Consider the following 27,054-nt stretch of genomic DNA (forward strand, 5'->3'; position numbering starts at 1 on the left):
ACATTTGTGCATTAGACCAACCAGTTAGTACCCTCTAGTTAATGCTGTCCTGACCAAGCTGACTACAAAATAAGTCACCAGAAGAGTTTACCCGTGGCCAAAGAGTTCAGACCATCAGAACAAGGAAGATTTGAGGAAGACCAAATAAAGACAACAATCAACCTGCATCACGCAAAACCAAAACCAAAGTCTGTGGCTTTTGTTTTCATGCTACCTTTGACAGCACGTGTGTTACCCAGAGGTTAGAGTTGTTCCCCTTTCCAAAGTTAAACCCACAGTGGCGCTGCTCTTCTCTGGCAAGAAAAGGCTTCCAGTAACCACAGTCCCTCTGTGCTCGCGGGCAACATTGACTGCCAAGAAACTGGACTATGGCTCTACAGGGAAAGGACAACACTAGTACGTATGGATCATGCAGCCCGAGCATCGCCTGGGTAGGTCTCACAGGACTGATGGAGGATGTCGCTTCTGTAAATCAGCTCTCCACCATCTACTGACATACAAATATTAAGTCAGGAAAAACAAACAAACAAAAAAAATCACCTAGTAACACACTCATTATGGAAACAATGAGCAGTAGAGGCAATCCAAATCCACAGCTGTGTGAAATTTCCACAGGTTTGTAGCACTGTGCATATTAACGAGTTTTGACTGATTTCTTTTCCTCCCTGGCCCCTGTATTGAGCCAAAAGCCTTCCTGCTTCGCTTTGGGAATCAATTCAAAGCTGCTCTGCAGAGTCAAAACAAACGTTGGATTACCAACCAAGGGATACGCTTCCCACATTTATCTTAATGGAATGTTAACGTGATAACTTGTATGCTACTACCTCAATATTAATACACTAGACAGAATTCAATAAATCGAGCTGGGTTTTATTACCTGTGGCAAGGACAAAAGTCTGTTTTCCAGCTTAGATACTTCATCAGACCTTGAGCCTTATTTTGAGAAGCGTCAGCCATTGCCCCTTCCCCATTGGAAGTGACTGTGTTTGGCTGTTCCAGGATTCAAGATGGGGTATGAGTTACTTCTATTCTCCACTACAGGTCTAAAAAAGCATGAGTAACTGATGGAAGCTATAGGTAGCCTTGATAAAATGATCATCTATGTGGGCTTTCAGAAGGGCAGGTTCTTTTAAGAATGAGTCATCCCTACGGAGTAACTTAATTTCTGTTGACACTTACAGGAGAAATTAGGCAGACAAAATCACTTTCCATCCAAGAAAAACTTTATTTTTCTCTACTAAATACATAATAACCATACAAATTTGCCCTGCTCCATAAAGGGAAGGGCAGAGGCACTGTACCAAAGCTGGAAAACCTCATCTTTGCAGGCAACGTAGACTTCAGTGTATCTTAAACTATTAGAACCAAAAATAAACACGTAACAAGTGCAAAACCATCTCCTACTCTCATAATACACTACTGCCTCCAACAGTCAAGCTGTGCAGATCCATTACAACCCATTGCCTGGACATTCCCCTTGCAGTCTATATCACCTTTAAAATATTCTAACATTAACCAAGCTGAATGCTAATGATCATGTGAAACCCAATGAAAGTAAGGAAATCAAAAATGCTATGTAAGAACTTTTTGCTTTTAGAAAAAAGAAGCGGGGGAAAAATAAACCAATATGACAATGCAACATTTCAATCTACAAACCTTTTGTTTTTAAGCCAAAGACACCACTTTAAAGCAGAAGTGATTTCTAACACCACTGACAGCCCCAACTTATCAGCAGCAGCAAAGCACGCACACACCTAAATTCAGTAGAAGGAAAACATACCGCATCTAAGCAGGAGGTGTACCAGTGCCCATCCATGGTGGTCTAGTATTGATGCACTGTTCACGGTGCCTTCCCATAAAACAAACCCAAATGGATAAAGTGGGCTCGTGTTCCTCATCCCACAACAGCCAGTTGACAAGAACAACCATAAACCAACTCTAAGCTCTTCAGCAATATTCTCACCACTTAGCTGTAACATAGGATAGGATTTCACAAAAATTGGTCTAACTAGGAGTGAACAAATCAGCCAATTGCATAGTGGTCAAATCTGTTACCACAGGCATTAACTGCAGTCCTACTTATTTATGAGAAACAGGCTTTCCCAGGTACAGCCCTAACAACCCCTGCTCACTCCTTCCACAGCATTTGATCCCGCACGTTGTTAGAGCAGCACGGCAGGCATCACAGCTCCTGGCCAGCCGCTACACCCATTTCTCATAGTCACACTGCCTCCTGTGCAACTGGAAACAGGCTGGATCCCCATTGCCCCGAAGACTATCAACAACATTGTGGAAGGCAAAAGGAATTCCAACTTTGTTTTCTTTCTGGGATCTATTTTTCTTCCTTTTCAGGAGAGAATCCAGGCTTTCCAGGCTGCTAGTACAAACATCAAGTTGCTAAAAAACAGCCAACACCGTCTCCAACTATGGTATCAGTGATATAACCCATCCGTGAGGGTTTGGTTGGGCTTTTTTTAGGTTTGTTTTGGGCTTTTTTGTGGATGCAAAACCTTTGGAACCTATAAAAGTGGAAGAGATTTGGGGTAAAGGGCAAGCAACTCCCAAGGAAAGTTATGAATGGAAACATGCTAGAGAGCCTCCTCTCCTTTCCACCCCTTGTAACCATTGCTGATCAGGACAAATCTTTCAGATGCTGCAGAAACTGATCTATTATCTTTCGTGGGTTTCTTAAAATATCCTAAAAACAGAAGAGTACGCCACATTAAGATCCCAGTTTTATTTCATCTCAGACAGCACAAAACACTCTCTGTATATATACACAGCAACTCACTTCTTTCCTGAAACAAAGTTTTCATTGATCCTTTGCCACAGACTCAATTATTGTTTCTAATCATGATCAACGTTTATTTAAGGTATTGTGGACTGTAAACAATGTAAACAATAAAAGCATCTGTCCATGTTGACATGAATGTCATTGGCAGGTTAGATACCTCTATCAACTGGTCCCGAGGGTGTTCTTTTTAAATTCTGAAAGCCCAAAGTAAATTTAAATTACAATTTACAGAATAATCTTTAAATCAGCCACCTTCTGAGGTAGCGTTATCTTGAGTAGATAAAAATCACGATCTGTCAATTAAATCCCAGGAAATTTTTCATTGCTTTAAAACATAATGCTAAAGACACTTTTTTTTTTTTTTTTTTTTTAATGTCTGACATACTGCAAAATTTCTGGTCCTCCTCGCACCCATGGGGAAAAAAAATAACACTCTTCTTGTAATTTGGCAATTAGAGATACACATGTAAAAAAAAAGCAGAAATAACGACATTTTAAGACAACATTTTAAAAGTAAAGATAAAAAGAAGAAAGGTCCTTGACTGTGGGATATTTAGAGGATTTCAAGTCATGTTTTCCATGGCTTCATTTGAAAAATAAGTGGCCTTTTCTTTCTCCTCCCCCCCTCCTCCAAACTCCGAGGAAAACAGTCACCAAATGCACTCAACTAGCCTCAAAGTCACACGTGCTCCATTGCAGATCTCGCTTTCAATGTGTCTTTTGTTTAATGGCTGGTGTTTCGACATCCTCAACTTGAACAGAAAAAGGTCAGAGCGAGTCTCCTGGCATTCTCAGACCTGCACCAGGCCCCGCCGGGAGCAGACTGATGCCACAGCAGCCTTCCCCTAACCAAGAGGAGGAAGCAGAGGTTTGAATCCGAGACCAACTACGCGTGTTAGAGGGATCCTTCTCCCAAAGACCGTCGGCGGCGTTTAGTTTTGCTGTATTTCTCTGCAAAACTTTTTCCTGCTGGTGCTAGCAATACTTTTGAGCACCAGTTCTGCCACCACGCGACATTACTGCCCTGGCACCGTGACCAGAGCAAGTTCCCACCAGCAAGGGGGAACCTTAGCCATACATCCCAGCAAGGAGCTGCTCCCCCTGGCCGGCTTTAGCTTCACCTCTGGGCTACCCCCGGTGCCCTGGTGCCCACCATCCTCACCTTCGCTCCCCTGCCTGCGGAGGGGAGGCTGCACCATTAACCTCCCAGTGCGCAAGGCCAAGGTCCAGACCGCAGCTAGAGAGAAGCTGCTGCTAAAGATTCCTTAAAAGCTTTGGCACTTCAAGGCACTTGGAACTACTCAACCAAAGCTGGGAGCCAAAGCTTTGCCACAGCATTAATGGGCTTTTGCCCTTTTAAATTTTATAAGCCCCTCGCCTTTCTGATGCGCGGAGTTTTATTCAGAGTCCTTTAAATGGCCATCTCATATTTAAAAGAAAGCCGGCATAGGTAGCACCCTAAAACTACCCCAGGTCATTCATCTCCCCCACTCTCCTACTGTCTCTTAGGAAACCTTTGATAGAGCATTTGTTCGGGCTGCCAAGTTAAATCCTCTTCTCTCATGTCAATGCATTGAAAAAAGCAGTCAGAACACCAGCTTCACTCAGGCCTGCTGAAGTAAATGGAGAAAACCAATTCCTCTGGCACTACAGAGCCATTAAGCCGTTTGCAGATTATGAACTGAAGCACAAAAATACACACCCGGCGCACAATCGGCCGGCGATGCAGAGCCGGTCCTGAAGTTCGCCTGGGTCTCACAAACCGTCTATACGGCCGCAATTTGTAGTCATTTGTGCAGCTGCCCCAAGTGTTCAGCGGGACCCCGACAGCCCCAGACAAAAGCCGTTTCGCCGCGATGCGGGGGTCACGCCGCCACCGCCGGGCACGGCGGCAGCGCGGTAACGGGGGCTGCAGCTGGGGGGCGGGGGGAGGGGGGGGAGGCGCAGGGACACCAGGGGCCAGCACACACACACACACACGGTGCCCCTAACCGCAGGCTCCGAGGTAGCACCGATATAAAACTTTACGCGTGCAAAACGAAGTTTACACTCTAAAAACCCCATTATAGTAACAACTTCCTCCCCCTGCCTTAGGCTGCCTTGCTCCGTCCCCGCTACCGAGCCAGCCCTCGGCGCTATCCCGAGTGGCACGGGGCGGGGGGGGAGGGGGGGGGGCGAATAAAAGCGTGGCTGGATGGCTCCTATTTTTATGTTTACATTCCTGAAGTGTCTTTTAACTGACTGCCATTCCCCCTCTCCCAGCGAGCAGCCCCGCCAGCCGCCCCTGGAAGCGCTTCCCCCGCTCCCCTCGCACAAAGGCGGCGGGCGGGCGGCCGGCCCGGGCCCCCCCGGCCCTCTGCCCCCGCGCCCCCTCCCCTCCGCCCCGCCGGCTTCCTGGACAGATGCACCGGGGGGAGGGAGGAGAGAGGGAGGGAGGAGAGAGAGGGAGCGAGGGGAGGGGGGGCTGCTCCTTCCTCCTGCCTGCCGAGCGAGGCCCCGGTCCCAACTGGCTCTCCAAACCCAGACACAAGGAATTCGCACCCAGGCAAGCTTCCCGCAGCCCGGAGCGCGGCCGCAGGCTCCCCCACGCGTCTCCGCTGCCCAGCACACGCGCGGCCGGGCACGCACAGCCCGCGCCGCCACCGCAGCCCCGGCCCCGCCGCGGGGCTCCAGCCCGCCCCGACGGCGCTCGCCCCGGCCGGGGGCAGCCGCCGCCCCGGCCCCGCAGCCCCCCCCGCTTTGTTTTTGCGGCGGTTCCGACCCGCCCGCCACAAGTTAGACCCGGGCCGGGTCCCCCCGCGGCCCGCCCGGGAAGGGCATTTCCCGGCCAGAGCCGCCTCCCCGCCGCCGGGCCCGGCTCCGCGGCTCCCCGCCCGCCCTCGCCGGGGACAGCCTGCCCCTTTAAGGAGTCTCCGCACATTTTCTGCCCTCGCAGAATAAATAGGTTTTGTGTTTTGGGTTTTTTTCCACACACACACCCCCACACCCCCGTACACCTATTTCCCCAGCGTGGCCGCTCCATTGTTTCTGCTCCGCCGAGACGCAACCCCTGCCCGGCCGCCAACGGGGAGGTGCGAGCGGAGAGCGCAAATAGACGCGAAACTTACCTACAGCTTGCAAAGCAGCCTTGCAGCAGCGAAATAACAAGGAAGAAGGCAGGCAAAATCCTCTCTCCCCAACTGATTTGCAGCTCTACTCGGGTATTTTTAAATCTATAATTTTGTTTACACCCCCCCCCTTTTCTTCCTTCTCCCCCCCCCCTTTTCCCCCCCTTGCCCGCAGACAGTGAAAAGGAGCTCAATGTTAGTGGGTGAGTAAGTGAATCAACTAGCAGAGAGCACAGCAAGTTGAAGTGTCAAATTACATTGGCTATTCTATTACCAAAGGGCCATGCTTTGTGGCTGCTGGCAAAATCTGTCCCAGATTCCTATCTGAAAGGGAGCTGCCTCCTACAGGGATGTTCTTCCCTTCGCCCTCTCCCTTTCACTCTCCCCCCCCCCCCCATCACCCCCCCCCCCTCCGCTCCCCAAATCACACAAAGTTCAAAATCTTCGATACGAGTTAAAATACAAATATTGTCTTACAGTGCATTTTAAAGGCGGGGATTCTCGGTTTAGTCTTCCTGAATACCAGGCACTCGGGAACACTTCCACTCTGGAAACTGAAAGCAGGAGAATCTCTATCCTCCCTTCTGGATTTTTATATTATTAAATACGGGAAAACCACCCCGGACCCGGTACACCCTCAGGCATGCGGTGCCTCCTTCGCCGCCGCCTGCACGGGAGAATTTGTACGGGGATGGATGAATGGAACTACCGGGCGGGCCAGGGGATGACACAGGGACGCCAAGATACCCCGTCGCTCCGTAGCTCGCACTTTAGGCAGCCCCCCCGCACTCGCCGCCACCCCCGGGGCCGCTGGTATTGTCAGCGCCCGCCGCTCCCGCCACCCAGGTAGGAGCGGGGCGCCCCCGGGGGTCCTCGCCCGCCAGCGGGGCTCTGCCGGGGACACCGGCGGGGCGGGCCGGGGGGGGCGGCCCCAGCGACGGGGGGGGGGAAGGGCGGCCGGGACCGGACCCCCCCCGCCGCCCCGAGCGCACCCGCGGCGCTAACAATAGGGCGTGTTTTTTGTGCTGGTGTTTGTTGTTGGTTTTTTTATTATTATTTTCTTCCCCCCACACACCCCCCGGAAATCCAACCTGATTTCCAGGGAGAAAATAAGAACCCGTCCTTGTCTGGCGAGCACCAATCTGCTAAAAAAACATCTCCCTCGACTTCTCTTCCCCTTGATAAAACACTTCCAGGACAATCAATATTTTATGATGAGTTGTTAATAAGCCTAATATATTCATCCCTGCTCCAACGGGGCTTGTTAGATTATGCAATTAAGATAAGCAATTTAAACAGCACCGTGCAGCCCTTCGCTGGTCACATTCGTCTTGTCGGAGGAGGAGAAACGATCGGGACTTTAAAGGGATGTCGGATCTTTGGGGAAGGCGGGGTGAGGAATTTTTTTTTATTATTTTTTTTTATTTTTCAACATGCGTGCAGCCGGCGCCGTGCGTTAACGTGGCTCTCCCCGCCGGTAACCCCGCGGGGCTCCCCCGTTCCCCCCACGCTGGTTTCCGTACTGGTTTGCACGGGGCTGCACCACCACCACCACCACCCCGCCGCTCGTTTGCGCCATGAAAAATAAAATTAAAAAAAAAAAAAAAAATAAACACACACAGCTCGCCCCGCCCCCAGCCGCCCCCCGCTCGCGTCCCGGGGTGCGGGGGGCCGGCGCCCGCCGAGCGCGGCGGGGGGAGCCACGGGCGGGCAGCGCCCCCGCGGGGGCAGGCGGCCGACGGCGGGTCCCGCCGCTCCGGCGCGGTCCGGCTCCGCGTTTTGCGTGCGGCCGCGGTGTCAGCCGGGGAGCGCCGAATAACAAAGACAAGTTTGAGAGGAGCCGCCGCCGCCGCCGCACAGGCTGCCAGTGACGTCAGGGAACAATGCCGCTGCCAGCCGGCCCGCCCCGCGCCCGCCGCCCCTTAAAGGCGCACGGCCCGGCGCCCCCCCCGCACACACACCGCCTGGGACGCGGCGGCAGCGCTCGGGCCTGCGGGTGTCCGTCTCCCCGAGGCGGCGGTTGGCAGCGCGGGGAGCGCCGGCGCAGCGGCGGCGAGGGGCGCGGGCAGCGGGCGGGGGCTGCAGCCGGGGCGACGCGGCCTAAGGCAGGTGCGGCCCCGTTACCCGCCCTGGGAGGGTCTTCTTGTAAGGTGCCAGCCCTTGGGGGCGGGGGGGGGTGTCATTCCCGAGCAGCGCCTCCCCCGCGGTTAGGACCCCCGGGCACGATGCCACCTTCAGCCCCTCCGACGGCGACCCCCCCAGCCCTGCCGTCCACGGATTAAAACGGCCACGCAATCCCTGATCAGCCCCACTACACCCCCCACCCCCCCCCCCCCCCCCAGCTCCTGCACAGCCTTTGATACCAGTTACCAAAGCAAGGATAAATAAACCTGGCCCTGTAAGTGACCAGCAATGGCACTGTAGCAATGTAGTCATTTCCTGATAATGACACAAATGTCAGTGCATCATACCTTAATGGTAAATTAATTTGCAGTACTACATTAATTCGCAATTAATACCTTTTTTAAAAAGGCGTCAGCTTGGTAAAGGGTCAAAACTTCTGTCTTGGGCATAGGCAAAGGCAAGCAGCGGGTTTGATGTTTCGTGGCTTCAAACCATCTCACAGAAATACAAAATCAGGCAATTACACGTATCTGTGCAGAAAAGCAGTTACGAGGGCATAACCTGTCCGCTGTGTTTACGTACAACTTCCACTGATGCCATCCAGGCAGAAAACAGATTGGTAGTAACACATTCACTTTTTCAAGCTTTTTGTAGTTTTTCCTGCAGGATACTTTCCACGTCACCCCATCATGTAGGATTTACCGGCTGCATCACCCTGCCATCTTTCAGGAACTAAGCTGCCTGATCAGCACAAGGCTAGGAAAATAAAGGGCTTGCAGGGACGAAGTTCAGGGCTTCAGCAGGTGCCATTGTGCCCTCCGAGCCCCGTCCCTCCTAACCCGAGGTTTGCCACAGGCTGTGCCGGGGCACCAAAGGGGCCAGAGTCCACGGGGGATGTGCAACGGCAACAGCCTTGGCCACTCACGGTCATTAGAGATCAGACGGTGCTTGCAGTGACAGCAAGTGCTAACGGGTGTGACAGCCAGGTCCCAACTGCTCCGCCTGTCCGTATAGAGCCCTTCACACTCTCGGCTGCAGGAGACATTCCCAGTTTCCTGCACAGGCTGCATTCGGCACCCGCTAAGTTTTGGCCCAAAAGTGGATGCAGCAGTTGGGTTATATTTAGTATATTTATCAGGCTGTTCGTAAATTCAGCTAAACACCCTAAAAATTAGGAGGGCCTTCGCTTTCTGACTGTGCCGATAGGATTCATGAAGTCAGAAAGGTGCCTCCAACCCCTGGTGATGGCCTCACTGTCAACCAGGGACTGGGCTAATCCATGACAAAGAATAAATCGCTTTTATAGTTTCTCCAGTTTACTGCCAGTTGCCTGCTGGGGCATGAAAGGTGGACTGGCCACTCAGAATGACAAAAAAAAAAGGGGGGGGGGGGGTGTCTTAGGAGTTTAGATGTATGGCAAGAACACCCCCACAAAGGAAGTGCTCAATTAGACTAATCAGCCTAATTTTCCAAGTCCCTTGCAGCATCAGAGCAAAGCAAAAGCAGCATTTGCAACGGGAAATCCCTTTCTGTGTGTAAGAGACAGGGCTGTGTTTTGCAAACGAGTGCTCCTGACGATGTGGAGTTGGGGAGTTGTAACCAGCCCTAAACCAGAAGCTGCACAAGCTTCAGCACAGTCTCGGGTCCCGGCTTAGCAGCGTTCTGCTGCTGCGGTAGCGAGGCCATCAGCGAGCAGGCGGACAGACAGTTATCCACATTATTCCACGCTCTGTGGTGGGCCTGTCCACAAGGGATTAGACCAAATCTGCTAGCCTCATTTCTGTTATATAACCTAAGACAGATCTGAACTCTTTTCTCCAGAGGATTGTATGTTAAACCAGAATATCACCTCCCACTAACCCTCTTCAGCTGTGGTTCAAATTAGGTTTTGCTACTATCATGATTCATACTGCACCGTGATGAAAGTGGAATTGATTGAGGTGGCATGTAGGCATTGCAGCTAGACGTACCCCGGGTTACTCGTATAAAAGTTTTATCAGGTAACTGCTATCAGGGAAGCTTTTTGCAGCGCTGGGTTCAGCGCAGACCGTGAAGACCAAAAGGACTAAGCGCTTACATCGCAAGTCCGCGCTGAGCTATTGGATGCTACAGCCGTTAGTGACTAAGCTGCCTAGTTTAAGAGCAGACTCCAACCAGCTCAAGAGGGGCTGCAGGCGTACAACACGCACAAAAGACTGCCCGCAATCAGCACAGACTTACTAATAGTGTCTGCCATCAGCATTGCTTTACTTATAGCTGTTTGCAGTACTCATGTCACAGTCATGCATGTGGCACCACTGCACCTGGTGCTCCCCAGATACACACATCCTGAAGGTTCTTCTGGGCCCTCACAGAACCGCTCACCCATCACAGATCTCCCATCTACTCTTCTGTCATAACCCACAGGCTTATCTCATGCAAATGCTTACTCCTGTCACTAGTTGCGCTGAAGTTTAGCTAATGCAGCCTCAAAATGAGGGAGAACAAGCCTTTCTCCAACTTTGCAACAGTGTAGGATGACTGGAGTAGTACTACTGGATGGAGTTAAGTTAGACCCGTGGGAAAGTGAGATTAAGTGAGGCTGAAGTCAGGTTGTACACATCTCACTACGCAGTGAGAAACTGGTACAGTTTATTGACAACTCTGTCCATTTTTGTCTTTTCCTTAATAGTATGGGAAAGAAAACAGGGTTTATTTGAATTCTTAAATTAGAGATGAAATTGCTATGCGAAGACATTAAGGAAATTTGCAGTTATGCAACTGGAGTCCTAGAGGAAAAAGTAAACAATTTTACTGAGAAAAACAAATTGAAAACAATTATGAGACATTAAGAGGGAAGTGGCTGGAGGTTTGGGCTTTTTCTCCCCTTCCCACCCACCCCCCCCACCCCACCCTTCCTTTTGAGGCCTAAAAACATTTGCATGTTGTCTTAAATTTGATCTCTTTTTCGTCTTCATCAACATACACTGCTTAAGTCACATAGTCACTTGTGAGTGAGTTTAGGGACTGGATTCCTCCAGAGGAGCTTCAGTGCAACAGGGAAAGAAAGAAGCATCATGAAGGCATTTTTTAGTCACTAAGGAAACATACCTCATCTTTTACGGGAATTTACACTCGTACATCCTTTTACAGTCATTCTTTCTGAACCAAGCCGCTACTTACGCCAGTCTTTTGCAAACTGTTCCATATACTCAGAAGTCTAAAACTCTTCTAGGGGCTCTTTGGGGTGCCACAGTAAGGCAAAATATACATACAGCAAGTCCCTGGTCTTGCAAACACAAGACCCAATTAAGTGCCGAGCAACTCTGCACCCCTGTCTCAGTTAATCATGGGGTATGCTCTGAGAAGGAGCGGAGCTGTCGTTGACAGCATTGTACCCAGCCTTCGCGCAAGGCAATTTAGTTCGTTTGGCAAAGAGAATAAAGCCTTTAAAAATACGATGTAGGAAGATAGCGCTGAAATCCAGGATGTATGCCTTCAAGGGTCAAGGATACAGCTTAAAAACAAAAACAAAGAAGAGCTGGAAGGATAGGAAAAGAAGGCATGCTGTGTGCTTATACCGAAAAGGAACTTAACATATGCGAGCCGAGGAAACACAGCATTGTAAACATTCTATTTATATAGTGCCGAAAGTATACTTTTTATGGAGACATAAACATTAGTCAGCCCAGTGCATACAACCTTTCCTTCTAAAGAAGATAAAGTCACTGCCCTGTCAGACCCAAATCAAAGTCCAAATTCAAGAACCAAGCGTGTCTCAACTTTAAGAAACCTCCGTTCAAAATTTTGTCTGGGGTGAAGTCGCTTGACTCGTGCAAACCTTGCCCATAAAGCAAATAGCTTCCAAACATTGCAACTGAGATTTGTCAATAGGGACTTTAGTCACTTCTGTTGTTAAACTTTTTTCTAGCTGCAGCATAGAGTTTCAGGAGAAAAAAAAGTGAAAAAGAAAACAAAATGTTATCCGACGTTAAAGTCAGGAGGATGTACTCGGGCAGAATATAATTAGCACCCTGGCCATCTTCCAACTTTGTGATGTGCAACATCATGCTCCTACCCGCACCCTGCCCCCCCCCCCCCCCCAAAAAAAAAAAACCCACAAAAAAACCCCCACCAAACCAAAAACACCCAAGGATTTTGAATGACCGCAAACGTCAGGACCTTATTTTTAGTCTGCTCCAAATAATGCAATTGGATAACCTTACATAAAACCAGACATGCACTTTACCTTGAGAGCGTTTCACTTGATATGTTAGCAGAGACATCCACGGTGTGAATTCCTGTTTCACAGATGGTAGAGAAAATCCTACTCTGTCTTCCTAGCATTTGACTACCTACAGCCAGCCTTTGACAGTAAGCAGGCCTTCTTTTAGCCTCACTGAATTTTAATGGAGAAAGGTAATGAGATTTAAAGAAAAACAAATGCAGCCATGTGTAGGGCATGAATGGTGAAGTCAGAGCCCTACTTCTGTTTCTCCCCATGACTTCAGCTCTTATCTGACCCAGTTAGGAGACAGAGATGACAAATAACACCAGCACCAAGTGGAGAACTCTTAGGCTGAACTCTGGTCTGAGTTTCTGTGAGAGATTTTAGTCTAAACTATCCAGCCCAAAAACGTGAAAGGAGAGCAAACAACAGTAAAATAAGATGTTATTGTAAAGGACAGCGAGGACTGCTTTGTATCAGACAGAGCTTGCCAGGACATTATAATGCTTCGCAACACAGCTAATCACACTAAATAAAATGTAGCCTTAAACACACTTAGGACTAGATTCTCAGTGGGTCCTCCCATTTAGCATGCAGCTTAATGTATTTTTTTTTTTTCCTAACCAACTGTATTTTGTACCACAAGGGATGGCTAACACAATTTTGGAAAAAAAAATATATATTTTCATAAAATATGAATAAATAACCATAAGTTGTTTACACAAATAAACATTCCGGGGCATGGGATTTTATTCAGTAATTGCCATATTGGTCATAAAACATGCCTGAGAGCCCAAAGTATTACTTTATTGCATTTAGCAGCAACAATTAGCCTCTCGATTTTTCACTGCTTTAACAAACAGTATGTGTTTCTACTCTCTAAGAGGTAAAAAAGAAAACAAAACCCAGGCTCTTCAGTGTGGCTGTACATTCCACAGGCATATGTGCAAGTGGCACAAAAGACCATCAAGGCTTGAACTGTGAAGTGTAGGAAAGAAAACAAAACAAAACAAAAATACCCCACCAAAAAAACCCAACCACCAAACCAGCAGTCAATTTTGCTTCCTATTCTGGGGGACTATGCAGGGCAGAGGGAGCAGCGAAGAATTTCGTAATAAGGCTCTCTCGCAAAAGCACCACAGGCAACAAATTCCTTACAGCTGAATAGGAGAATAAGTGCAAAACTGAAGACAACAGGAAGAGGTGTGGTCCCTAATGCATCATTTGCTGTATTTTATTGTCTGCGAGCCAAGAGAAGTAGAAGGCCACTGAAATTCCTAGAGAACAGAAGAGCCCTGAAGAACTACTGAATGAGGAGGCTTCCTAAGGCTTGGGTTTTTTACATTAAACACGATAAGAAAGGAAGCATATATTTTGCAAAAGAGAGCATTCACAAGCTGAAACTTACACCACCCACCCACCCCCTGTTGTAATTGCATTATTTATCTCAGCTCATCTTTGAATTAGGTGATTTGGAAATGCTTGGCTATCCCCAGTAGTAGACATCCAGCTAAACACGGCAGCCAAGGGGCATGTCAGGAGGACTCCAGTTGGGCAGACACTTGTAACCGGAGGAAGAGTGCAGATGTGACAGAAATTTGGGAATTCTATACAGGTGAACTACAGATGTGATAGAGGATGTAGATACTGATGCAGCACAGTTGCCTCACAATTTGGATAGTTAACCCATGGGTAATCAAGAATTAACGGTATTGTGTTAACTGCAGGAGCCACTGCATCCTGGAAACATTGCTGGGAATATCCATCTTGAGTTTTCATCTCACTAAAACTCCAATTTGGACAGCTTATTGACCTACTTTCAGTAGGTCACTGCTTTCAGCATGTTAACCCCCCCTCCATCCCCAAATACTCATGGCTATTTCAAGTAAGTGCAAGAAAAAGGAAGATGAAACTACAGATGTTGCTCGTGCATACAATCAGCACATCCCTCCCCCACTGAAGTTTAATAAGGATTGTTAGTACATCATTGTAGCTGGTAATTGTGTAGGTACACATGGTAATTGCATGTATTTGCACTAATTATGTAAATGCACAATAATTAAAGCTCCAGGGTTTTCATGGTGAATTTTTAAGACACTCATGGATTTGTCATGGCAAAAGTGTCAGTTGTGTAACCTAGTGGGAAAGGGGAGGAGGAGGAAGCTCAGGAGAACATGCTTCTTAAATAAAATGCAGGGATTTTTACATAAATAAATGGATAGAGTACACTAATCCAAACACAGCTGTCATGCCTGGGTACAGTTTCTTTCAGAATCTCTTACCAGACACCCCCCCCAAAAATAATCTAGAAAAAACCCAAAACCCATTGAGTTTTTCATGGCAGGTTAAAGCTAAAGATCAAATATTCCCCCGCTTTCTCCACTTAATGTCCCAGCTTTTCCCATGTAGCCAGTGAAAGACAGGAGGAGAAATGAATTTGTGCTCTCTTCTTGCTATTATGGCGATCACTTGCAAAATAGTACCAGTTTTCTCCCCCTCCCAGAGGCCTTATCAGACTCCCCTGAATGCATCAGGATTCACTCTCTGAACCCTGGCACTGCTCGGATTTGGATGGGTCTCCCAGCACGGTGTGCTGCCTTCTCAGAGGACTTGTACATGGGGGTTCAGGTTGCTTTTGTCTCGGGGGTGGGGTTCCCCCCTTTGCTGCCCACCCCTAAGACTCCGGTCATTCCCCCCACCCTCAAGATCTTCAGAGGCAAGCTGGCAGGTCTCCTCGGGGCAGCACGCAGACCTCCCTGCCAGCCCTTGCCCAGCACGCCAGGCAGCAGCCACCGGTGCCGCAGCCCAAGGCACAGCTGCTCACCTTCGCTGCTCTGCTCCACGGACCTTTAGGGTCTTGAGGAATTAACTGCTCCTGAACAACTTCAGGCATATGAAGGAAAGACAGGTTTAAGAACATGCAGCGTATATCTCCTCGTACCAAGGCAGCACATGGGGACACGCACAGTCCAACTGATTAGCTGCTTCTAATCGCCTCCGAAAGCAAACCCGAGCAGCTCCCTAGGACAATCCTGTTATCCTTATGCCAACAGCACAAGGGGCTGTTCGAGAAGCACAGCAACATAACATAAGGTACTGTGAATTCAGAGCACTACTATGCATTTCATGCTGAAAAGCTTTCAGTTCCAAAATACATTGTTTGAGATCTCAATCGCTTAAGTCAAGCACTGGTTTTTTAGTCACTGAAAAGAGATCTGCATTCGTAAGACTGAAACCACTTGGAAAGCATCAACCTGATGTCCTTATTGCAGAAATAATCTTTATGCCACCACCTGCTGTTTGATTTCAGGTGTGCTTGTTGGTCCCCATGACACCGCAGTCCCACCTGCTTGTACACAGCTTGTACACGGCTACCCATCTTGGCTCACAGACGCTTCAACAGATAGTCAGTGCAAGAGTTTTAAGCTACCAAGACCTAATAGCTTGAGCCAAGATACAAAAGAGAGCTTGCTCAGGAACTGCAACAAAGCTTTGAGAATGTAGGACTTACAACCACACATCGCTACGTATTTAAACATATATACATGAGTCAAAAAACTTTATGCTCATAGCACCTACCTTTACTACAGCCAGCACGGCAACGGCTGTGCTTCTTACTTGTAGGACTGAAGACAGGCTGCTCCGGGATAACAGAAAACACAAAACCATGTCCTGCAACCTTGAGGCACTCAAGAGCTGTGCTACAAGCTCCCAAACCCTTCCCTAAGGCTCGGTGCAGCTTACCCAGCTGCTAATTTCAGGAGGGGTTTTATTACAGCTGTTTCAAATCGGCTACTCAGCCACAGCTGGGGCAATAATTAGTCCTTTTTAATACTTCCTGGGCTGAGGGAGTTGTCAGGATCTCAATTTTTGTTTGGTTGGTTTTTTTAAACTGATTTTTGAATGTGCAATCTCCCGATTGTTTTCTGTCTTAAAAACAAAACAAAAAACCAACCTAAACTAAAATAACCTAAACCCAACAACCCCTTCTTCCTGCCAAATGTCCAAACCACTGCTTCTGAGAGTAGGACTCGTAAATGTTTCTGCACTTACTTAAAACATAAGGGAAAGAAATCACTAGAACTATGGTTGCATTGAAATAGCATATTTTTCCTGATGCACTAAACACGTTTCATATGATTCAGGTGCTTTTTTAAAAAAAAAACATGGCTTTGAAGACACTTTTTCCATTTTAAAGCTAAAGTTAAAAAAATGTAGCTATGGGATAAAAATTGTTCAAATCTAGTGCAAAATTATTTTAAAAGCAGCTTTTAATTGGTGGCATTCGATCAAACGAGAAGCTGCCTAGGACAGAGACTATTTTCTACTTTGCTTCTAACAATAGACATACTTTCAAGGTTTTTATTTCCTATGCTAATAAGAATGCCTATACTCATGCTTGATAGGGATTAAAGATGGTAAGGTGTCATTTTAAAATTTTCAGTTTGCAGCAACCTGTATTTTAATTGAGAATCTTGTAGGAGTGGAAGATTTCACGCAAATGCAGTCTTTCTGAGAAAAGAGTAGTATTGCTAAGACTGATTGTAAGTTCTGTTGTATTAATTTCCTTTAATTTCTCAGTAGATTCATCTGTTCTTCAGAGAATGGATGGTGGGTGTCTAAAACCATCGTTTGTGGGGTTTGTGGGCCTGAATGGAAGGAAGGTGAGTTGGGTTACAGCTGGAGCACATTTTCTCTGCGTCTGTCGGGAATTTGTTTCAGCTTGGCTTTGTTGTACAGCAGCATTGTGAGGCTAAGTTAGAACTTTAACTTGTGTTAGCACAGGACCAAAGGTCTTTCGGATGTTTATGTCTAGCAGCAACTTGTATGATAAACACTTGTTTCCAGCAGCAGGGCTACTCAAGCTGAGTAACCCTGCAATCTGGTAAGGTCCCTTGGACCTGATGCTCCTCCACTTGCTGCCCAAATACATCTGCACAGGCAGGGAAAACCTAATACCTCCATTTGGGGAAGATTTACAGGTCACAAGGAGAAAAAAGGAATTTGTCTGGGCCCTAGGGTTTTTTTTAAAGGACTAGTGAATTGAAGGCATTTATGATACCTACTAATATTATTCATATATGTCCTTTTAGTATCTCATAGGCCAGTTGTGAGCAGCAATGTTGGTGATACCGGGCCTGGTGCAAGCACAGCTGTTCTCTTCATAGTGCCTGAATGTCACTGTTCCTTTTCCAGTATGCTTCAAAGATCTTTACACCAGCAAGGTCGGTGCCAGCATCTCCATTTCACAGGTGGGAAAACTGTATCATCGAATGGTGAAATGACCACAGTCGCCTAGAAGACCAATAGAAGGCGGCAATGTGGATATTATAGTGCTAGTCCTTCTCTCCCTTTACTGCTCCAGTGCAAGCACCAAAGGCATCTCTCTGGTCAGCACCTAATTTAAGAAAAGAGTTTTGGTTAATCAGATTAGCAAGAGCAGTTTGCTGGTAGAGCCGACATTCACATCCCTTAGCAAGAAGAGTTGTGCTGTTAACTCGTCCAAAAGTCACATCCACAGTGGCTCGGTGATAGCTTGGACATGAAAATATCTGCAGTTAGTGAACAGTTTATTTAGAAATTAAAGATCTGTGCCATTCTTTTGGCCTGCCTGGAAAATATGAATAAATGTTGTTAAATACAGGTAGGTCTAAGTAAATACAAATATATGCATATCAACATACATCACAGGTGGTGGTTGTGAAATGAAGTGGTTGTTCTGAGAGCCTAGCAAGAGGAATGCTGACACAGCAGGTTATTTGGTTGGGACTGTTGGAATATACGAACTGTAGCTGACTCAAGTCCGCCCGCGGTGCAGGTGCCCTTTACTGGATGTTTGCAACCCAAACACCCAGCAGCAGCGGATATTCTTGCAAATCTAGGCATCGTGATTTACTCAAGAATCAGTGGCAGAGGCATGACCAGAAACTGTACCTGAACCTGTTCCTGACAGGGAAACTGCATTGTCAAGTGCCTTGTTCCAACAAGTCGGCAACACTGTCTGCATATTTTAAATCCCTGTGTTGAGTCATCACCATTTAAATGGAACTTAGACCACCTGAGCCTGTGATCCTTACTAGCCTGCTCCAAACTGTCTGTGGAGTTTTTCTCTTTGTGGAGCAGGCACAGCCCCACACATTCAGCCCCAGCGTGGCCCACAGCCGGGCAGTTATTTCCTAGTTGCTGTACCACAACACATGGCTGCGAAGGGAAGTGTGCAAAGTTGTTTGCTGTGCTTGTTCTTTTAAAGAAAAAGAATAATGCTATCGTTCCAAGCGGAATTACACTTGTTCCACTTTCCCTTGCCCTCGAAAACTTAAAAGCGGAAAAGTAATCATTTAAGCCATTTCTTTAGCTGCGGGGCTTTATTTTGTTTAAGCTCTATACATACGTCTTTTCCAGTATACATGCTGAAGCAGCAGCCATTTGATTTGCTGTTATTGTTAGCGATTCTGCATTTTTTGCCAGTGTCTTGTTTTAAACAGGGGCTCATGCAGCAAGTTTGACTGGAATTAATGGCTTCTTGACGTCTGATGAAATTCTTGTTACGAATGCTACTTTTCCATATATCCTCTGCGGAATTTTTTCTTTTCTTTTGGCAGCTGGCATGCAGTGGTTAGACCCTATCTGATGGGTAAGGGCCGAAATAGTCCCAATATGTAGAAGTGCCTTTAAGATTGCTTATTACTGCATAGACTTCTCATCTAAAAACCTGGAAAATTCCCAAACCCATCTGGAAGTGCGTATAGCATATGTTGAATGACTACTACTATAGGGTTTTGTTTAAATACTGAATGAAACTTGTAGATGGAAGCTAGCAACTAAAACTTTTCCTGTCCAAACTCCATAATCTCATGTGATGGAGAGTGCAGAGTGACACCTCCAACATTGTGTCCTACGCTGGCTTGGTAAGACTTGAAGATTAGGTCAGTGGAGTACCAGGTACTGTCATCAAAGTCCTGAAATCACGAGGCAGTTTTGCTAGAAGAAATCTTAGTGAGGAGGAAGTGCGAATTCTCATGCTGCCTGCACTGCTCTATCATTTTCACATCCCAGCTAGGGGCAATCTGTGCTGCTGTAGCCCATCCTCTCCTCGGAGCTGCCTCCTTGTAGGATATTTTAGGATCAGTCCTCAGGGGCTGAAGAGGGCCTTGTTCTGGCCCTACAGAGTGGGGAAGAGACAAGCGGAACAATGGGCCCCTTGGGTGACGGAGATGGGGAAAAGCAAAAAAGCGATTAAAAAATTCCCTTAGCCTGATAATAAATGTCCCTCCCATCTGGTTTTGAATTGACCTGGAGGAAAGGGTAGGGAGAAGTGACACTGATCTTTTAAAAAAGATGAACAATCTTTTCTGCTATTTTATAGGTATGTGGAAGACACATCTTGCCAGAGCTGAATTCATGTATTTCATGTAATATTTAGACACCTGTAGTGAGATTATTTTTCCTGTTTTAATTTGAAGAGCCAAGAGCCTGCATTTCTCAGTCTTTTTGCTGTTGAGACTACTGAAGAGCTTAGCTATTTCTCTGGGGAAAAAGTATGCCAAAAAACCTGGCAGTCTGGCCCGACAGTACTTATATTCCAAGTATTATAAAACACATGTAACAAGAAGGCTGTTGCTTTTTTTTTTTTCTTTTTTCAGGGAAGCTGAACAATGAATCCCACAGGGCATCAATGGGAGCAGAGTCAAACCTCCCTCCATTTCAGTGTTTCTTCTCCGCTTTTGTGACATGAAGTTAAAGCCCAAATTCTACAAAATGCTCAACAGGGAAACTCCTGCAGCCCAATGACTTCCCTGAGGCACCACTTACGTATGATTTGTTGCAAGATTAGGATCAGAGGCTCTTCACTCCCCATCTGCCTACCTCCTTGGGACTTTTTTTTTCATCATTATGTTTTCCTTTTTGAATTGTTTTGACTGAAATAAAGTAAAAATGGTTGGTACATTTTAAATCCGTGTCTGCTCTGCTAATTGTTGGGGTGCCAAAGATCAGCCACGGAGAGGTTGTCTTCAGAGCAAGATTTAGGCTCCTAGAAGAAGTGGCAATGTTATATGAGATGTGTAAGGACCCAGTTCTGCAAGACTGAATGTTGTGGTTTCACCCTCGCTGGCTAGAGGAAGAAAAAGAAGAAAATCACCTCTTCCCCAGCTGGAACCAGGGTGCTAAATCAAGCCCTAAATGATTCGACGAAGAGTACGGCAAAGCCGTGAGACATTCACGGTGAAAACGTGGCATCCGACTTCAGCCATCCTCCCACCACAGAGGTCAGGGCACTTATGAATATCAGTCCGGCGGAGTAAGATCTGCCCCATCAGCGGTTTGTTACCATCTACCAGTGCTCAATAACACAGGACACACCGCTGCTCGCCTGGAATAGCGTTGCAAGCTACAGCTGCTCCCCTGCAGTCAGCGGAGCTGCTCCGAGTCCGACTGCCAAGCAGTATATGTCTAACCGAGCTATACATTTTAGTTTGATGGTAAGATTTCTACTTCAGAATTTGTTGTCGTTCAGCAGCTGAAGAAAAAAAGTTGGCACGTTGCAGATTTCTAGTGAAAATTTGAAAAACCATGCCCGTCATCAAAATATTAAACAGTAATAGCAACATTGTGATACTTTGTATCCCATAACATTGGAAACAAAAACAATTGAAGTGAGTCAGCCCAAATGTTTGCTTCTTGTCAAAATAAACAAGACTGTTGGTATGATCAATTTCTGCTCTCTGCCTTTGAAAATGCCATTGAAATCAACATAGTCTCACAAAAGACTGGGATTTCACTGGAAGCCCGTTTTCCAGCTGAAAAGCGTCTCCTCTCCATCAGCCTGAAGGGCTGCAGGAGGCAGAGGGAAACGTTAAATCGGGTCCCCTGGATTCAAGGGGAGGAAGCGAGGGCAGGCAGTGCTGCACGGGGCGCGTTAACGGGTACTAATTCCCAGGTACCTGCTCACAGAGCTCTGCGGGCAGCTCGGAATACTGCGGTACGGTCCATTGCTTTCTGTGCGAGTGAAGAATATGAATACTTGAAAAGCCGAAGCCTGCTCTGAAGTAGAAAAGCCAGCCCTACTACAAAGAAATTCTTGTGCCTCTTTAATTACCCTTCTTCACCTATAGGTGGAATTTCCACTCCAACAGCTTTAGCAAGGAGCCTGGTAGCCTGGGAGGAGATTTCTGTTTGTCTTTGTACAGCAAACACTGGCTCTGTTGTGCAGTGCCAGTTTCTGATTCTAATGATTTCCTGAATTCATTCCCTTCTGTACCTCAGGGAAGGAAGAGGTGATCCTCTTGAAAATTCAGATAATTGCTTTTATTTGATTTTTATTAAACCTCATTCAAGAATAATATGATGGCTTTTTTTACTGCATTGTTCATCACTGTGGCATTTTTAAATTTGCTTTGCTAAAAGAAACAGTTTACTAAGCCAAAGATTTAATTCCAGGATTTTTGCGGAGAGAAATCTGGGAGCTTTTTTTTTTTTTTTTTTTAAAATTTTTTTTTTATTTCAGAGACTTTCGTAATATTGATATCTATCTGTTATTCTCTCCACTTTCTTTATTTCCTAGCCCAGCCTTCTTCCCCAGCCCCAGCAACCAGAGCGTGCTGTGGTTTATTGTGTGTGCAGCCGGAGCTGGCGGGGCCGGCTTCACCCGGCTGTGCCTGGCTGCCTCCCAGGCGAGGCTCTGCGAGGGACGCTCCTTCTCCCCCGCTATGGCCATCGCATCGCCTGGGTGAAGCCGATACCCGCTGCCACACACAGATGGCTGCGGGGAGACAGCAGGCTCCAGCTCGGCTGGGAGATAAGCGTGGGGTCAGGCACAGAGCTGCCATGGGGGTTATCCCTCCACGCAGCCAGGGGATGGCCACCCCCGGGTGCCGGCTGACTCACGGGATCTTGGGGTGGCAACGCTGTCTTCCCACCAGCCAGCGGGGACGTGGGGCAAGGCCCTGGTTAATCCCTCCCTCCCTCCCTGGAAAACTCTCTGCGGCTGGTGTTACAGGTATTATTCCCATTGTACGCAGCGGGTGGCTGATGTGGAGAAGCAAAATGCGTGCTCGGCACTTAGCAGAAATAAAAGTAGCCAAGCAATTAAAAATCAGGACCGACAACTTTGTGTGTCTGACACTAAAGAATATGGGTTTGGGAAATTTAATCTATTTACCTCCTTGCTGCTGGTATGACATCACCTACTGTCCATTAATAAGTCGCACACGGAGCTGCTTGATGCGCGGTTTTATGAGAACTATTTTTTTAAGAGTTTGTAATTTAAAGATAAGTGTTTAGGAACATGAGTTTTTCATATACTTTTAGAGCAGGTTTTCCCCTTTTTCCATTTTATCACAGGAAATAACGTCTCAAAACACTGTGAAGACTTGGTAAAAGGGTCTTTTTTATCTCAAAAAGTTTTAAACAAGAATCCGGTCATCTTAGTTAATCCCTTTAAACTGTGTCAATATTTACTTTTAAGTGGAATTTAAAATACTCGATCAGCCACACTCTCAGTTTAATCGGGACAATTCCCACTGACTGGGCATTACGGCTGAATACGGCAGGGGTGTACCTTGACTCCTTGTGGTTACAACTTGTGACGGCAGGACGGATGACGGGATGTCTGTTGTTAGCTTATGCATCTGCCCATGAATAAGTGGGTCCCCCAGGACTGTTTTCAGTCAGCTGCTGGGCTCCTGCCACATCTGCGATGTTCTGTACCCCCCACGAGGTTTCCAGAAGGGTCTGCGGTCATTAAAATAATCAGCGTGGGATTTATGAAACAGCATGTTCACCCTTGTCTGTTCATCCATATCTTTGGGAAGAAATGTGGCAATTTGGCAACAGCTTGACCCCTGCTCAGAAGGGTGACGGGGAGGGTCGGTCTCACCCTCCCCGCCCCGCAGAGGGTTACGTGCTGTGAATGAGCAGCTCCGGCGTGCAGCTGATCCCCAACCGCAGGGTGCAGTCTGGTTGCTGAAAGCCCGTAAATATGAACAGGACTTCGACAGCTCTTACAGGAGGACGAGCAGCTACAGTTGGTTGAGCATAGGTGTCTTTGACAGAGCTAAAGACCCTTAAGAAGCACTGCAGCCACTTCCCATGGTTATCTGCAGCCCAGAATTCATGAAAAAAAAGCATATTTTTAATGCTATTGGCACTTAAACCTTTGTTTTCTGTATTTGATGAATTAATGGCAACAGACCTTGCACTGCAAGACAGTGGAGCACCATTTCGTTCCACAGTTACCCTGTTTCTCCCTCCCTTTCTTGGGAGGTTATTGCATACCACATGGGATAGCTTGCCTTTGCCCTTCTCTCATGGCAGATGTGTTTGGATCAGAGAAGCAGCAGGCTGGGCCAAGACGTGCCTGGTATTACCTTCTTTAAGGTAACTGGTCAACGTGTCCTGATCACATCCTCAGAATTCAACTGATCACCAGTTTCCTGAGCAGTAAGAAATTGTTCTTCCATTTAAAACTGGCTTTTCCTGTGCTTTTTTTCTGTAACATGGAACACATTTGCTGTCTATACTGGTTGGGATGTTTTACTCAATAAGTCCTCTGCTACTGCAGTAACACAGGGTATTCATGGTATTCAAGATCCTCTTGTCTGTCTGTACTACATCATGAACAGGTTTGTTTTTGGTATGTTTTTTTTTTTTTTTTAGCTAGTGGTCTTATTTTTCCTGGAGAACTTTAGGAAGCATTTCCTTGGCTGAGTATGTGGACTCATCATTCCAACGAACCTCCTGTCATTGGCTAACTCCCTGCAATGGTGCAGGGATCACTTTGGATGTCTTGAGTGTCCCCTTCCAGTCCCACGTCCCAGGTAGGGAGGGGTTTCCTATCTGGTAATATGGTAACAGGGAAAGGCCTCGGCTGGCTCTCCTGGTCCTCAGTATGAGTCACCACAGGGATGCAGAGAAAACAATGACTGAAGTAGTTCAAATCTTCACTGGCTCCTCAGAATGACTCCTGGCATAGGACACCATGTTCCTTGTCATTTTCCTGACCACATCTTACTCGATTGCACGCTGTTTGCGCTTAATGTTAGTGAAGCGAACTGAAAATTGTAAAGCTATGGTAAAGATCAGAAGGCAGAAAAAGGTGAGTAGGTATAAACAGTAAAGTGAAAGAACGCCACTGGAGAGCAGCGAGTGCTAAATGGTGTATTTCTCAAGAACCTGAGTGTGTGCTTTCCCTAGGAACCTCACACGTGTCTCTCTCTCAAGTCTCCGGCTAGTTACCTTTTTCCTTCCAGATTAATGTTCATTTTAGGACACCTCAGCTTTGGCTACTGCTGGTTAAGCTATTTATTTTCTGAGAGACAGACTTTCACATCATGTAATAAATTGCTGGGATATACGATGCATGCAGAGAACTGCTAGGCAGATTTAAACTAAAAACCAGACTGAACCAATCTCTCTGCATGGATGTTTTTTTGGGTTTTGTTTTTTTTTTTTTGGGGGGGGGGGGAGGCAAAAAAAGCTATAGATTATTTTGTTGTCTCTTTTTCCCTACAACAATAACTTATTGGAAAGGAAAAACAAAGTGATAACACCCTCTCTTTGCTTTTCTTTTCCTTTCTGGTAGAAATTTGCTAAAATTAAATATTTCCAGAATCATTTTAAGCTTAAAACTTAAGAATAGATCTGGACCTGGAATTGGATTAAATCAGAAATGGAAGAAGCCTTTTCTCATTGCTTCCTCCTGATGCTAAAGGTTTTTCCTATTACTGTGATGCAATATTTTGGTTTGTGAGGTACCCCGTAGGGTGACTCTGGAGCCCCCACCCGCTGTCACAGCTGTGACACACTGAGAGCTCTTCCGTGTTCTAGCTGCTTTGCAGTATAAATGGGCAACAACACTGCTTCTTTGCTTGGTCTCTCTGGAATAACTCAAAAATAAACCAGCACATATCAAATAAACCCTGTGTGTTTTGTCTGCCTCAGATTCTTCACCATCTGGAGCAGTTTCCTTAGGGCTCAAGAGCCTTTTCCTGAAGACCGTACCCCCACCGGGCTACTGAAGCACGTTTGTCTTTTCCTCTCTCCTCCCCAAAAACTTCCTTTTGAACACTATGAGACAGTTATACATTTCCTTATTATTGTCTGGGCTCACCGTTGGTCAGAAAACTGTCCCCCGTTAAGGTCTGTTGTCCCATGAGTGACAAGCTACTTCAGCGTACAGTGAAGCCCCAGCCATGTTAACATTCGGAGCAGCAGAGCAGCTTTGCAACAAACCTCTCCATCATCTGCATTTATTCTGGTTTGATTTGCTATTTTGGCACATACGAATCACATTCCTTCTGGGGGAAACTAAACCAGAAGTTCTGCTTCAGGTGCACGCCAGTGGTGCCTTCCACCCCTAGCAGGGACAGAAGAGATGCGTAGGATATATTTAAACCACCTGTATTTGGGATGTCCAGTCCAGTAAATTAAACTAAATATAATCTGAAGTAAAATGCCAAATGCACTGTAGATGTAGAGCCCTCACAGCCAGTTGCACTGTCCTGCTGGTCTGCTCTTACTGTGCCTAATGGCTTGCTAATGTAGACAAAGTCAGAGGCGCATAAAGGTACAGCAGTTTTATATCATCAGCTTCCTAAAATCAATGAGTTCATAAGTTTCTGGGGTCATTTAAGCTCCTGATTTATGTCTCTAGGCAGCTAGCAATACACAGATGACATAGTCTACAGTACCTACAGAGCTGAATTTGGTAGATGCCTTAATTTGGTGTTGCAATTATTAATGGATTTGTATGTGATAAAAAGATGGGGTGAACAGAGAGATCATCTATCAATATTTCACCTATTGGGAGCTGTGATTAACTTCTTGAAGCTTTGAGATGTGGCCAGGCTGTGGAGAAGTTTAGGATAACAAGTGAAGACTGTTATCAGTTCCAATTACTCTTGAAAGGAAATTAAGAGAGGCAGAATATAATTACCTGAACTGGAATGTAGCCAGGGTGTTGGGGTGATCATTTGCTATATGAGCATTAATGGCTGTAGTAGAAAACTGTGGATTTAGTGCCATGAGGTAAATATTCACTCTCACCAAGGAGTATGTTTGTTAAGAATAATACGGATGCAGTCATAAAAGAATGTTAATTGAATCCTGTGTATGAGTGAGCATTCATCTTCTGAAACCAAGTATCAGCACTAACATCACTCAAAATACACAGAAATGCTACTAACGTCTAGTGGGGGTAGGGAATCAGAAGGACTCTCTATCTTTTATTTTTGGTTCTGACGATAAGGCGTAAGATGAAATTTCCATAGTTAGTGCCGACCGGCCTCTTTTGGATACTGCAGAAGCAGACGTGTAGGGATGCAAACAAAAACTGCTAAACAGTATGGATTTAAGGAACGGCTTACCAGAAATTGTAGTTATGAGAAGAAGCTTTTGAAGTTTCATGGAAGCCAGAGTGTTTTGCAAATGAGGTACTGTCTTGTCTTTTGTCCTTCTTCTGTCCTGAAAGCAATAGCAAGATTTTGTATGGCGGTAGTGCCTTTCATGCATTTACATTACCCTTCAATTGAGCTTCACAGTACTCCAAAACAGAAGGATAAACAATATATGATAATTGCTTTACCTTTTGCTGCAGTGCAGCAGATACATAACCACATTATCAATAGAGCTGCAAAAAACCCTCAGTACTTGACAATGCTTTAAGGAATTTGGGAAGGTAAGAACCCAGATTATCCTTTTAACATTTGAGCATAAAAGCTTTAGTCCTTTGACTCTTTCTGTGCAATACTTGGGTCATCAGCTACCAAGATGGTTACACGCTTCTTTTATATCCAACCTACCAGTTCATACTCAATTCCCGTTAG

General features: G+C 46.4%; 1 protein-coding gene across 3 annotated transcripts; it reads left to right on the plus strand.

The window, feature by feature from the left end:
* The first annotated feature begins 3,494 nt into the window (after positions 1 to 3,494).
* On the plus strand, positions 3,495 to 20,945 carry LOC130155461 (basic proline-rich protein-like). Of its 3 annotated transcripts, none has more exons than XM_056352772.1 (3): positions 3,495 to 5,994; positions 6,381 to 6,747; positions 19,876 to 20,945. In XM_056352772.1, the coding sequence occupies exons 1-2, from the start codon at positions 5,197 to 5,199 to the stop codon at positions 6,627 to 6,629; spliced, it is 1,047 nt and encodes a 348-aa protein (XP_056208747.1). In that variant the 5' UTR covers positions 3,495 to 5,196; the 3' UTR covers positions 6,630 to 6,747; positions 19,876 to 20,945. The 3 variants fall into 3 exon arrangements, 1 of the variants encoding a protein (XP_056208747.1); XR_008824083.1 differs by lacking the exons at positions 3,495 to 5,994; positions 6,381 to 6,747 and adding exons at positions 6,765 to 7,294; positions 17,326 to 17,484; XR_008824084.1 differs by lacking the exons at positions 3,495 to 5,994; positions 6,381 to 6,747 and adding an exon at positions 6,761 to 7,294.
* Positions 20,946 to 27,054: the final 6,109 nt, after the last annotated feature.

The sequence above is a fragment of the Falco biarmicus genome, chromosome 9 (genome assembly GCF_023638135.1).
Source record: "Falco biarmicus isolate bFalBia1 chromosome 9, bFalBia1.pri, whole genome shotgun sequence".
NCBI classification, from domain to species: Eukaryota; Metazoa; Chordata; class Aves; order Falconiformes; family Falconidae; genus Falco; species Falco biarmicus.